Source organism: Hippichthys cyanospilos, chromosome 16 (assembly GCF_059441005.1).
Source record: "Hippichthys cyanospilos isolate Australia breed blue-spotted pipefish chromosome 16, RoL_Hcya_1.0, whole genome shotgun sequence".
Classification (NCBI taxonomy): Eukaryota; Metazoa; Chordata; class Actinopteri; order Syngnathiformes; family Syngnathidae; genus Hippichthys; species Hippichthys cyanospilos.
In genome coordinates this window covers 15,380,618-15,392,887 of record NC_142384.1, presented here as the reverse complement: position 1 = coordinate 15,392,887, position 12,270 = coordinate 15,380,618, and the positions used below count along the sequence as shown (strand labels likewise).

The following is a 12,270-nucleotide window of genomic DNA, read 5'->3' as shown; positions in this document are numbered from 1 at the left end:
ATGTTATCACCCTGCAGATGACGCGAGCACAATTCTTCTTTGTTGAGGCTGCTGGAGTACAATTAGCACCTTCCAGTGAGTGATAACAGACCTGCCAAAATCTCCACAATAAAAGACTGATGAAAAGATGAAAAGAGTTGGAAAGTTTATATTTTGGATACTGCACTCTCCAGTACCTCTAATGGGAATGAACTGACAACATGTTAGTGAAATATCAGCCAGTGTTTTGGGAAATGAATGCCCTTGTTGAAAATGTCAGGGGAAAGTCATTTTTGGTCTTTGGATGCGAGCCGTCAAGCAATCAATCTTAACATCTTTTCCCATGTGGGACTGTTTCTTTATTTAATGTCGCACTATCCGATTCACATTGGATAGTTTGTTTTTTTTCTTCATTTTTCTTCTGAGGGTGCAGACAGTTTAACGTTTTGAAAAATGGGAACGGGAATGAAAGAAATTTTGATCGTAAGGGGAGGCTGAGTATAAAAATTGAGAACTGGTTTGGCGTGTAAATGTGATACTGACAGTAATTAAGGATGGGCGAGAATAACACCGATACCGGCCACCGATACTAAAATGGAAAAACAATCTGACTAATTCTTCCTTGCCGATATGTGGTGACACACTGAGGCCATTTTGACATCCTTGTCCCGCTTCTTTTTAATGACAACAGTCCAAACATGACTCCGCAAACACAAAACGGCAGCTCCATTGAGGTCAGCGGCGTACTATCGAGTCAGCAGAAGAATCAAGGTCGCCGAAACATATTAACTGTCTGCTCATATTGCTTTACGTTCATAGTCCTGGAACGTGCTGATGTGCAGCTGAGCACATCACTCACAAATACCGGCTGCGTCCAGTCCACACCTACAGTATGCGATTGCGGCAACAGGCCGATTGGATTACAAGAGGAGGTATTGACTCGAATACCGCCAGTAAACACAGTTGACAAACTTCCTGTGCGGGGTGCAAAGAGTACATCAGAGGTGACAAAAAGAACTCACGCTCATCACCAGTCTTGAAGTCAGGATGGGGAATTTCTTGTTTGTTCATGGCGATTCTAAAAAAAGACAAGAAAAAGATTCTTATATTGATAAAATGGAGAGTAAAAAGTCTTCAAAAGAATAAGTATGGTGCTCAAAAAAAGGTAGCGGAGTAACGCGCCACAGGAGCACATCAACAACTCATCACACACATCTGATCACCTCAGAGAAGTTTTCTCAAGTTCCCAAGCAATTCAAACTCCATCATAGAGCATAGTTAAATGAAATATTGGACTTCATCCACAAGGTCAAAGTCACATTTAGCGTTCAATCAGATGGTGTCATTGCCACTAATAGCTCCTAAGTGGCATTCAATATTTGCATGATATCAGGGGATTGCTATGATTGCTCTGCTTTGGAAATGACATTAGGGCAAGGGGGTGGTGACTCACATGATGATGCTGTTTTTTCCATTCTTTTTAATATAACATCAATATATTAATTAATATAAATTTAATGCATCACAACTTGTGTTGGCTGGTGATTGGTACCCCACTTTTTTTTTTTTTTAATCTAAAGATTCAATTGATGCTTGTAATGTTATTTCAACAATTGTGGACCTTAATTGTCATTGTCTTCCTGAATTTCAGCTCTGCATTTGCACGTGAATACCAACAATGAATTAGTGACACGTCATATTAATTCAAGAAACAAACAATCAGGAGTTTCCTCAATGGGGCTGAAAAAAATACTTGAGAACACAGTGGAACTAGGCAATGCCTGCAAGAGCAATGAAATTACGATATTTTGCGTGAGGATTATGTATTTATCACTACCTTGTCCTTGGCTTTTGTGTATTGTTGAGACAACTGTACCTAAATTTAACAATAAAAACGACTTGACAGCAGGTGCACTGCTTACTTTGCTTCCAAAAAGCGGCGCATCGACGTGACGTCATCTGCCAGAATCTTGGAGAGGAATCTTGTGACCAAAGGAAGCAAAATATGACGGAATTAAATTCAAAATACGTTTCATTTTTGAAAAGCAATAAAATGGCTTCACAAGTACAAATTAATACATGAAAGGATCAATGAATGAATCAATCAATCACAAAGGGCATTTTAGTAAGGAGTCAACAGGGGACAGAGCTCAGTGTCTTTGTGCTTCTTTGCTGCCCCCATGTGTTAACTTTTAGTACTGACATAAGTATTTGCTCGTAGGCGAAAGGGAAAACATTGAAACTGAAGTGGTTTTTAAATATTTTTTTATTACATAAATGACATAAAGCATTCTGGTGCTTTACCAAAACCAACACTTGCTTAATTTCACAAATGTTTTGGTTGAATGGAATATCGCAACATAACAGATGATGACGTGTGTAATGCATCTTGTATATTAGCAATTTTGTAGGTTTACAGTATTTCATACAGTTCCATCCGCCCTTAAATCCCTGACATCCATTCCCACCCACCCCAGTTCCCCAAACGCTTTCTTATGAGACCCACTGATCTTCGTCTGTCATTGTCAGGATGTCCGTCACCAGGCCAGTGCCGATTGTTTTGTTGCCGTCTCTGAGAGTGAACCTCTGACCTTTCTCAAGAACCATTGGTTGTCGGAGCGTGAGTATCAAAGGGGTGTCCTCTCCCGGCATCACCATTTCCTAAAATAGATTTTGCAAAAGGGGTAATGTAAACGTTAACAAAAAAAACTCTCTGGACGTGCATTAAACTGAATGTTTGAATGAAGACAAAAATCATATTTATCAATCAGGAGTTTTTTACCAACCCATTTACTTAATATAACGATTGTTATTAAGTCCACATAAATTACAAAGAACCATCCAAACTAGCCATCCAAAACATGTTCAATTACAACAAGGATATCCTTGTTAACTGCAAGATAATATATGCGGCGTTACGAATATAAAAAAATACGGTAACCTAATCATTAATATTCATAAATATGTTATGTGCTCTATTGTATTGTTGTGAAATGTTTTTGACTGCTAAATTTTCTAAAGTGCTTTGTTACAGCTGTAGCTGGCGTAAAAGCGCGGTATAAATAAAGATGTATTGTAAGCTTATTAATTGTAAATTCTCTAAATTCACATCTATCTAATAACTCTTCCAAGTGTTCAAGACACCTGGTAGCAAAAAGTTATCCAATGCCACAGTGAGTACCATTAGCGATCGTATAATACAAAGAATGTGAAAGATCATAACGTTCATGGAGTAGAATTGACTCTTTTCCTTCAGTAGTAAATAAACAAACACATAAGCAACACACCTTATCAGAGGGCAGAGAGACTCTGCAGGCCATGTCCCACGTAAAGGAAAACATGACGGGCATAAAGTTGGCCACAAAGGGCTTGTGTCGTCCTCCCTCCTCTTTACTCAGAATGTAGACCTACAATGCATTAAGTGTGCGTCAGACAAGCTAAGTGCTCCCCCTACTGGTGAAAGGGGGAACAACGATGTAAAAACATTAGGGGCTTCACCGTGACAGTTAAGATATTATCACTGTCGGGCAGAATCCATGTCCAGTATTGTCAAAATGACAGCTTTTCAGGAAATTAAAAAAAAAAAAAAACAGCTTCCTTGCAATAATAATATCTATTCTTTTTGTTGTTCATATTATTTTACTTTACAGTATCAAGCAAATATTTGGAAAATACTGTAACATTTAAGTCAGTTTTTAATTTTTTTTTTTAAACTTCTTCAGTTGTAAATTTATATTTAAGTCATTCCAATTATAAAGGAATATTGATGGAATTATTTGCTTGAAAAAAGTTCATCAGAACCAAGTGTGTTTTATAATTAAGATTTTTTCAAAGTCTGCACCTTCAGCCCAGATGACAGCACATGTGTTTTCTCAGATTTATGATGTAGATTATGTTTTATGACTTTCCCTTCACAGTTTGAGATTGATTTGAAAGCGTTTCCAAACCTTTGAGCGCTACTGTACGTTGCATTCAAGAGAAGCAACTTTCAAGCTCTTTCACCAGTCGATAGACATGGTAGGGACTGACGACCTAATTTCAAAAAAATAACTTTCTGCAAGACAGTGCCGATATATTATAAGTTCCAAACCTGAGCCATGACTTTCTGATGAGGCTTGATGGATCCCGGCTTGCACATTACCATCCCTCTCCTCACATCCTCCCTCTTCAGGCCTCGCACCAAAGCGCCGAGGTTGTCTCCAGCTTCAGCCCGATCCAGAGATTTATGAAACATCTCGATACCTGAGGCCACCAGCAAAAATATCAGTTACTCTTAAATGTGTTATTATGTTATTTAAGTTTCGCTCTCGTCTTTTGGAATCATTCGAAATTTGAAAAGGTCAAATAAAGCAATGTAAATCCAGCCTTTGTTTTTTTTTTTTTTTCCTCAATGGAAAGCACATCTTATCTGCTAGTCTCCAGTGAGGTCTTTTTTGTCTTTCCGCCCTAATGTCACTTACCTGTAACTACAGATTTGAAGCTACGATTGTGACCCACAAATTCACAGTCGTCCCCTTTCTTGATGATGCCCCTCTCCATGGTTCCGGTCACTACCGTTCCCCTGCCTGAACGTAGACACAAACAGAATATGTTAAATACATATGAAACTACGGTAAGAACATTGCAAAACATTGAATCTAAAAATCATGTTTTATATATTAGTGTTTTATTAATTCAGTACTGCCACTTGAATTAAAAGAGCTGCCTTAAATATTTTGTCTTATCAATAACGCTAAGTTTTCAAAGACTATCAGACATTAATTAATCTATTTTTTGCTGTCTAAAAGGGGGCAAAATCTAACTCCAACCAGCAAAGAAAATAACATTAAACAGAGAAGACCAAGTAACACGTGTCCACTTAATGTTTGACCGAGTAAATATGCTAAGAGCTGATTACGGTGAATCTAAAATCATCGCAGTCACGATCATATATGATTCATACGATCATATTGCCCAGGCGTGATTTATACTTGGTCATACCTGGGATTGAATAAACTCCTTCGACAGGCAGAAGGAACGGCTTTTCCAGTTCCCGTTTGGGCAACGGAACGTAAGAATCCACAATCTCCAGCAGTTTCATGACTGCGTTGACGCCCAGCTCTGGCTCTCGACCCTGACATGAAGCATCACAAAGTTTCGGTCATGACTCAGTGCGACTGGAACCAGATGATGCCTTCGCTGACCTCCAAAGCACAGAGGGCGGAGCCGATCACAACGGGCGTGTTATCGCCGTCGTAGCCAAATTCCGTCAGAAGCTCACGGATCTCGATCTCCACCAGCTCCAGCATCTCCTTGTCGTCCACCGCGTCCGCCTTGTTGATGAACACCACCACATGCTCCACGCCAATCTGCCTCGCCAGGAGCAGGTGTTCCCGCGTTTGGGGCATTTGGCCGTCTGTGGCCGCCACCACCAGGATGCAGCCGTCCATCTGAGCAGTGCCAGTAATCATGTTCTAAAAAGAGAACATGGGATTACATACTGTGGTGACTCATCTCAATTTGGTCATGTCATATTTTGTCTCAAGACACAAAAAAAATTGTAATACGGCTTACCTTGACATAGTCAGCATGACCAGGGCAGTCTGTGTGAGCGTAATGTCTGTTGGGTGTCGTATATTCAACATGGGAAGCGTTGATGGTGATTCCTCGTGCCTTCTCCTCTGGGGCGTTGTCAATTTCCTCGTACTTTTTAAAGTTGGCACCACCGGCGTCAGCAAGTACTGAAATTTTTATACGAAACTAAGCGGTAATCAGAATACAATTTGTCTTCTACCATTATAAAATCTCCATCCTGGCTGCTAAGTACAATATAGGTAAAACAACAATAAACTGACATGAACTGTTATTAATATTGTCACAGTAGCTACCACTGATCCTGGAAGGATTAAATACGTCTTTATTTTCATAATTTCCTATCATAAATATTAATTTGACATTTTCCTGCCATGATTGAGCCAGTGCTTCAAAAAAGACAATGCATTAATACATCCTTACCCTTTGTGATAGCTGCAGTTAGCGTGGTCTTGCCATGGTCAACATGCCCGATGGTCCCAACATTGACGTGGGGCTTTTCTCTGCTGTAAGTCTTCTTTGCCTCTGCAGCAAAGGTCCGCCGACTCAGGGGTACGGCACACTATAATGTAAAATAATTAAAGCTCAGTACACATAACGATTTGTATGATTTGCAATACTGCTGAAGTATTTTACTCGGTACATTGCACAGAATAGTTTGTGTGCATTCTCACCAGCTTAAAGGAGCTCTGCACCAGGCTTGGTGAGGACCAATGAAGAGCTGAGGACAAACAAAGGCAAGAGATTAAAATAAAATCACACAAAATAGGTTTGGGCAGTGTGACAGAATGCTATTTTGTTTCAATCAGTGCAGGCATAAAATGTAAAAATCACATCTCTTCATCCAACTAAATTGAGCAGAAAGCATTATTACATGAAACCACTTAGATAGTAAGTAGTCGTTTACTAAACACACTGAAACGGGAAGTTCATAAAAATGACTCCAATTTGTACATTGCCTGACCAAATTAAAAAAAAAACCACCTCAATTTTCAGTATATAATAATTGATCACGTTTTCATTCTATTTATATGTATTGTTAGCATACTATCAGCGGTAACGTGACCTTGCTCTGCTGTAAGCAGACAGCATCAATCCCTTTAAGATCGCAATCTTACAAAAGAGCATGTTCGTAACTGCACAGAGTGACGCAAACTAATCCTAACAATCCAAAACACTAATACTGCATCCCACGATCAATGAATTAGAATATTGGGATATTTTACCGGAGACACAAGCACGCAGTCCCAAAAGCGCTGCCATCTTGAATAGTCCAAAGATGACTAGTCCGCCGAGAGGTTATATTCAATCTCCGGGCATTTACAAGACTGTTGCCAACTTTTCTCCGTTCAAACTTTCTGGTTCTAGTATGGTCATTAGTTAAAACACAAATAAAATCCAAGTATGGTTCAATCATCAGCCATAAACATGATTAATTTATTAAATGATGACTAACGTACGTAAAAATTGTATTAACTTCTTGCTTTTACTAGCACTCTTTGAGCAACACCAACGCTTACGTCATTTATTTACCTTAACTCCGCTAATAGATAGGCCAGTGTTTTCTTAATTTCTTATCGAATATAATTATATCAGGCTTGATTACATATCGTGATAAGCTTTAAAAACACGCATGAAAAATATTGTGATTTCAGATAGACAGTAAAGAAAGTCTTTAATTCCAAATGACGCTTGCGATTTTATTTATAATTTTACGGTAATCATGGCAGCTTACTAGCCCTACTCATGCGCTTGCTTTAGCTAGAATGTTCTAGCGCTTCCATGTGTCTTCCGGTGTGAAGGGGCGTAATTTATTTGGATCATCCAAAAGGATCCGTGGTTACTCTTGCTCGATATTACTTCAAGTGTCTTTGAAGTTAAGGTAGATTCACAAATTGACATGTAAATTAAGGTAAAGCTTAACTCGTGGTTTGCGGACAAGTAATGCATGGAATTCCGTTTGTCTATAGTACTACTACCGACGACGATGAACCGGTTTGCATAACGTACTGTTTTGTTGTCCCGAGGTACACGATACATGCTGATTTGGATACTGTATACTCTATATTAGAATTGTGAATTTACTACAGCGTAAGGATACGTCAGTGTTGGTGTATTCTGACTTGCGTCAGAATCGTATTATGAGTCAAATATTTATAGCCTATTTATAAGCAGTGCATTAAGTTTCAACAAAGTACAATATGTGTATGTACTGAATCCTGCTCAAGAGTCAGATGTCCTGCTCAGTTTGACATTCCCGTGATGTTTTTTTTTTTTTCTCCCTTGCAAGCGACATGACGGAAGACAGACAAAATAGAAGATACCCCCAGAATCTTCAGGGGGTCCTGCAGTTGGCAATCGATGCTGGCTCTGGTTCAGAGGGGCCTGCTCCCCCAGAACCCATTTCAGAAGAGGTTGGTCATGTGAAAAATGACTTTCTGAAGATTTTGACAACACAGACACGTGCATACACTTTCTGCACAATTGTTACATCAGTCTGATGGGTTTTATTTCTTTTATCTGTCTCTCAGAGGAGTGCGTGGCTAAGGGAAGCCCTTGCAGACATCTGCAAAGGACAAATGGATGAAGTGGAGCAGATGAAGCAGTGCTTGGCTGTCCTGAACAAGGAGGAGGTGAACGGCGAGGGGGATAGAGATGACGAAGAAGAAGATGATGAGCGAGAATCGGCCTTTGAGTTGCTGTCAGATTTGTGTGAGAACCTTGACAACGCCAGAGGTCAATATTATCACTTACTACGATATAAGGATAGTGTGAGTAATATGCGGTAGTCAGCAACTTTAATGTCTCCACAATTTTCACAGACCTGATGGTTCTGGGAGGCCTGGACCTGTGCGTTTCCAAATATTTATGTCATGCCCAAAGTCGGTTGAGGTGGAGCGCTGCTCAGCTGATTGCTACGTGTGCCCAAAACATGCCACAAGTGCAGGATCACTTGCTCAAGATAAAGACTTTGCCAAAGCTTCTCCAGCTGACAGACTCAGACCCCCATCCCACCGTCAGAGTCAAAGCTCTTTATGCAGTCTCATGTAAGTACAGTATTTCATGTTGACTTACCGTAATTTTTCATGTCTAATGGCAATTAAAAAAAATCTTAAAATCAGGGATGTGCATTATACATGGGTAGAACAAATGTAACAAAATTTACAGAAAAAACATTGCAACTTCCATATCGCATGACATTCCCCTTGTGAAACATTTCACGTGAATGATAATAGCCAACTCATCTCATTTTGTAATTGCAGGTCTGGTTCGAGAGCAAGACGCGGGACTGGAGGCCTTTCTCGCCCTTGATGGCTTCTCAGTGCTGATGAGAGGGATGCAGTCAGAAGATGAGAAGCTCCAAACAAAGTCGGCGTTCCTTCTACTCAACCTGCTGACATCACATCCTGAACAGAAAGGTACAAAAAAATGATTGATTAGTTTTCCATGATTGATCGGCTCTTATTTGATAAAGTTGGTGGTTTACTGCCATCTATTGGCATCTATCGACAATTGTAATTTTAGTTTCTGGTACACAGTATTATTTAGTACGTCTTTGGCTTCTTTGTGACCTTAATTTTTCCTGCAGGCACAGTGGTCTCTATGGGGATGGTGCAGCAGCTGGTCTCGGTGCTGCGTGCGCCGCACTCACCTTTTCATGAGCATGTCCTTGGCGCTTTGTGTTGGTAAGACAATTTGTAAATCTTCTTCTGTTTTCATCATATTGGGAGCTGATGATTGGTCGTGATTCTAGCCCGAAGGAGCTAGGATAGGCCGTGACTCATAACAACAACAAAAAAAGGCAGAATTAACATTAAAAAAAAAAAGATTACGTTGTCTCTTGTGTCTGTCCAGCCTTGTGGAAGACTGCGTGAAGGGGGTTGAAGATTGTAGGGATCCGTCTCTAGGTCTCGAAGAGTTATTGCGACTGCGAGCCGGAGAACTCCAAGGGAAAGAGGAAAGTCAGGTTTGTCACCAACTGTTATAAATTTATGCCTGAATGGTACAAAGCACAGAAATTTGTATTTCATCTCACCTTGTCTCAACTCGATTATTCTCGAAACACCGTTTAGAATGTACTATGGTACTTTGGGAGCTAATAATTGAACAAAAACAACTTTTCTCATTAACTGTACATACTAACTGCTGTGCTGTTTTTTGTGTGTGTGTATATTTTTTTCCTTTTGTAACAGGAAGAACTGGAATTCTGTGAGCGCTTGAGGAGGACTTGTTTTGGTGGACGCCAGCCTGACGACCATGCAATGGACCGCTGACCTCAAATGTGTTTTGTTGTCTGATGTTAGTACATCTACAGTACCGTACATGCATTCAAAATGTAAAAATGATTACATTTATTCGTTATTTGCTGCATGTCATTCAACTTCACGAGCTTTCAAAATGTCAATATTGAAACTCAATATTTGTGTAATTGTTGCCACTTAAGTTTTCACCCGTTAAAACAAGACTCAGATACTGTGTAAATGTCAGCAATTTTCTTTACGGTATATTTATTCGTAAAACAACGACAAAGTATTTTTATACTTACTGGATAGCAACCAGCTCATCACTTAAATATGATGTTACATAGTGTCACATATACAAAAATGTCAATAAAATTATTCCATAGAAATTTTAGACATTCATCATTTTATAATAATCCATATATTACATTTCAACATTGTCATCCGACAGTTATGCATATTAGTGACATGTTTCTTTCAGAGTGTTTTAAAACAAACAGTGTTGCAAGATTACTGTCTTAAGACCGCTTCCATTTTCCAAAGTCATTTTTGGTTTCCACCGCCCTCATGTCCCCAACGCTAATTAGAAGCTGCGCTAAGTAATATGTCACCATGACAACAGTGTTCCCATGTTGCACGGGCGCTGTCACCTTAAACTGTTGTAAAGCCAACGCCAGATCAGACACCATGAAAAACAAACTTCCCAAGAGCGTAAATGCGCGACGGGTTCTGATGGCTAACATCGCCATCACCGTGATTAAAACGACGTAGACCCCAACAGCGGGAGTTAAGACGTCTGACTTTGGGTCCTTCTGCAAAAACGGAAACAAGTATGCGTAAAAACCTCCAGCAATCACAACCAGGATTAGATATAACAAGCCAGTCCAGGAAGAGGAAGAATACGTCTCGTAGCGTGATGAGAGGAAGGTGAGCGAGTAGAGAAGATGAGCCAAAGCAAATGCAGCCATTCCTAAAAAAAAAAAAAAAAAAAATTACAACAATGCTTCCTTGACATCATTTATGACGTAAATAAAGTATAACAATGATAAGGTTACCACCTTTTTTATTCAATCCCAATATTTCTTACCATGGAGGAAAAGCTCAGGCCACACCAAGCAGCAGTCCCCCACAGCTGAGAAGACAAGTCCTCCCACCACACCCAGTACACTCTGACCTCCGTTCCAGCTCAGCACCGCCACCGCCAACAGGAGTGTCGGTGCTGATTTGACAGCCGCCAGCATGATGGACGCTGGGGAGTCTGGAGTCATCAAGTAGAAATACACAGCTGAGGCCAAAAAGAAAGGCGTGAGAGAGAAGAGCAGAGCACACGACTGGAAGAGAGGGAAACAGACGCTGCTTGTAAAACAAAACAAAAAAAAACACAAGAACATTAGCAATGATCTCAATGACAAATTCGCCAATACCGTGTTTCTTCTCTGCCGTCTGTCGTAGGCGTCCGTTTCAAGGATGTCCATGCTGCTTTCACTGACCTGAGAAAAAAGACAAAAAAGCTTCAAGCCTTCCTTTTGTCTGCTGCTATAGTCGGAATGATATCTGCTGTCTACTGGTGTATCTGAGCCATGAACTTTAGACTGATCCTTGTTGTGTGATTACACCCTGATTATCAACCTTCTCCCTGTTTGGAGTCGTTGTGAAAGGAAACTTGACCTTTGACCTCTCCAAGGGGACTAGATTGGTGAAATAAACATAATGTGCAAAGTTGAAGACGCTGGTTACATAGAATTGCCACTTTGAAGGTAGCGCACCTTGGATCTTGGCATAAGACAATGGAGAAATGATTGTATTCAAGATTTTAGAGGTTCCAGGCTTTCCCATGAGGGGTTAGCATGTTCTCCGTGAGTTATTGCTACTTTCCACATTCCAGATACATGTTAAGGACTTCTCCCCTAAAATCAGATGTGCTCTGTTGAATTGAAAACTCGCCCATTTTTAAACGATTACTTTGAAATCATTCACGTGATATTTTCACATTTTTTTCCTTGACACAGAGGCAAAAAGTGGAGGAAACACTGTTGCTTGTAAAAATGTATTATCTTTAATCATTACAGCGTTATGAAGAGAAATGTGGTTTCTAGTTCAGTTGTAAAATTGTTTTTTTCATATTTCGAAAAGTACATATGTAAAATATATAGTATATCTGTAAAATATGTAAAACAAACTTGTTAGTAGCAACTTGTATTTAGTATTTGCATTTACGTCTATTGACAAAAGCTCTTTGCTTATGGTCCTTTTTGCAGGCCATATCTTGCACTAAAATTCCCAATCATTTGACTTTGTACGCTAGGTGGCAATGCAGGGAAAGAGAAGAAGAGATTGGGTTTCACCCCACTTCCTCGTTTTTGACCAATCACACGCCGTTAAAATACTTCCATATCAAAAACAAAATGTGCAGCAGGAATTGGGGCTTGTTTTTGTTTTGCTGCTAGAAAGGTCAAATTAGTACAGCTCTAGTTTTTGT

General features: G+C 39.8%; 3 protein-coding genes across 6 annotated transcripts; 1 reads left to right on the top strand and 2 right to left on the bottom strand.

The window, feature by feature from the left end:
- Positions 1 to 2,227: 2,227 nt before the first annotated feature.
- On the bottom strand, positions 2,228 to 6,876 carry tufm (Tu translation elongation factor, mitochondrial). Its single transcript, XM_088437102.1, has 10 exons — positions 6,777 to 6,876; positions 6,225 to 6,271; positions 5,974 to 6,112; positions 5,533 to 5,699; positions 5,163 to 5,432; positions 4,960 to 5,092; positions 4,440 to 4,544; positions 4,070 to 4,221; positions 3,267 to 3,386; positions 2,228 to 2,640 (listed from the first exon to the last, which is right to left on the bottom strand). Exons 1-10 carry the CDS (start codon positions 6,811 to 6,813, stop codon positions 2,473 to 2,475), a joined length of 1,338 nt encoding a protein of 445 aa, XP_088293228.1. The 5' UTR covers positions 6,814 to 6,876; the 3' UTR covers positions 2,228 to 2,472.
- A 405-nt stretch (positions 6,877 to 7,281) lies between these two features.
- Positions 7,282 to 10,180, top strand: hspbp1 (HSPA (heat shock 70kDa) binding protein, cytoplasmic cochaperone 1). 4 transcript variants are annotated; one of them, XM_088438149.1, is made up of 8 exons: positions 7,282 to 7,432; positions 7,841 to 7,964; positions 8,082 to 8,286; positions 8,373 to 8,597; positions 8,814 to 8,969; positions 9,140 to 9,236; positions 9,406 to 9,517; positions 9,744 to 10,180. In XM_088438149.1, the coding sequence occupies exons 2-8, from the start codon at positions 7,845 to 7,847 to the stop codon at positions 9,822 to 9,824; spliced, it is 996 nt and encodes a 331-aa protein (XP_088294275.1). In that variant the 5' UTR covers positions 7,282 to 7,432; positions 7,841 to 7,844; the 3' UTR covers positions 9,825 to 10,180. The 4 variants fall into 4 exon arrangements, with proteins under 4 accessions (XP_088294275.1, XP_088294276.1, XP_088294277.1 ...); XM_088438150.1 differs by having other exon boundaries at positions 7,287 to 7,427; XM_088438151.1 differs by having other exon boundaries at positions 7,310 to 7,462.
- Positions 10,035 to 11,370, bottom strand: tmem86b (transmembrane protein 86B). Its single transcript, XM_088438152.1, has 3 exons — positions 11,216 to 11,370; positions 10,879 to 11,122; positions 10,035 to 10,761 (listed from the first exon to the last, which is right to left on the bottom strand). The coding sequence occupies exons 1-3, from the start codon at positions 11,264 to 11,266 to the stop codon at positions 10,310 to 10,312; spliced, it is 747 nt and encodes a 248-aa protein (XP_088294278.1). The 5' UTR covers positions 11,267 to 11,370; the 3' UTR covers positions 10,035 to 10,309.
- Between the last annotated feature and the right edge of the window lie 900 nt (positions 11,371 to 12,270).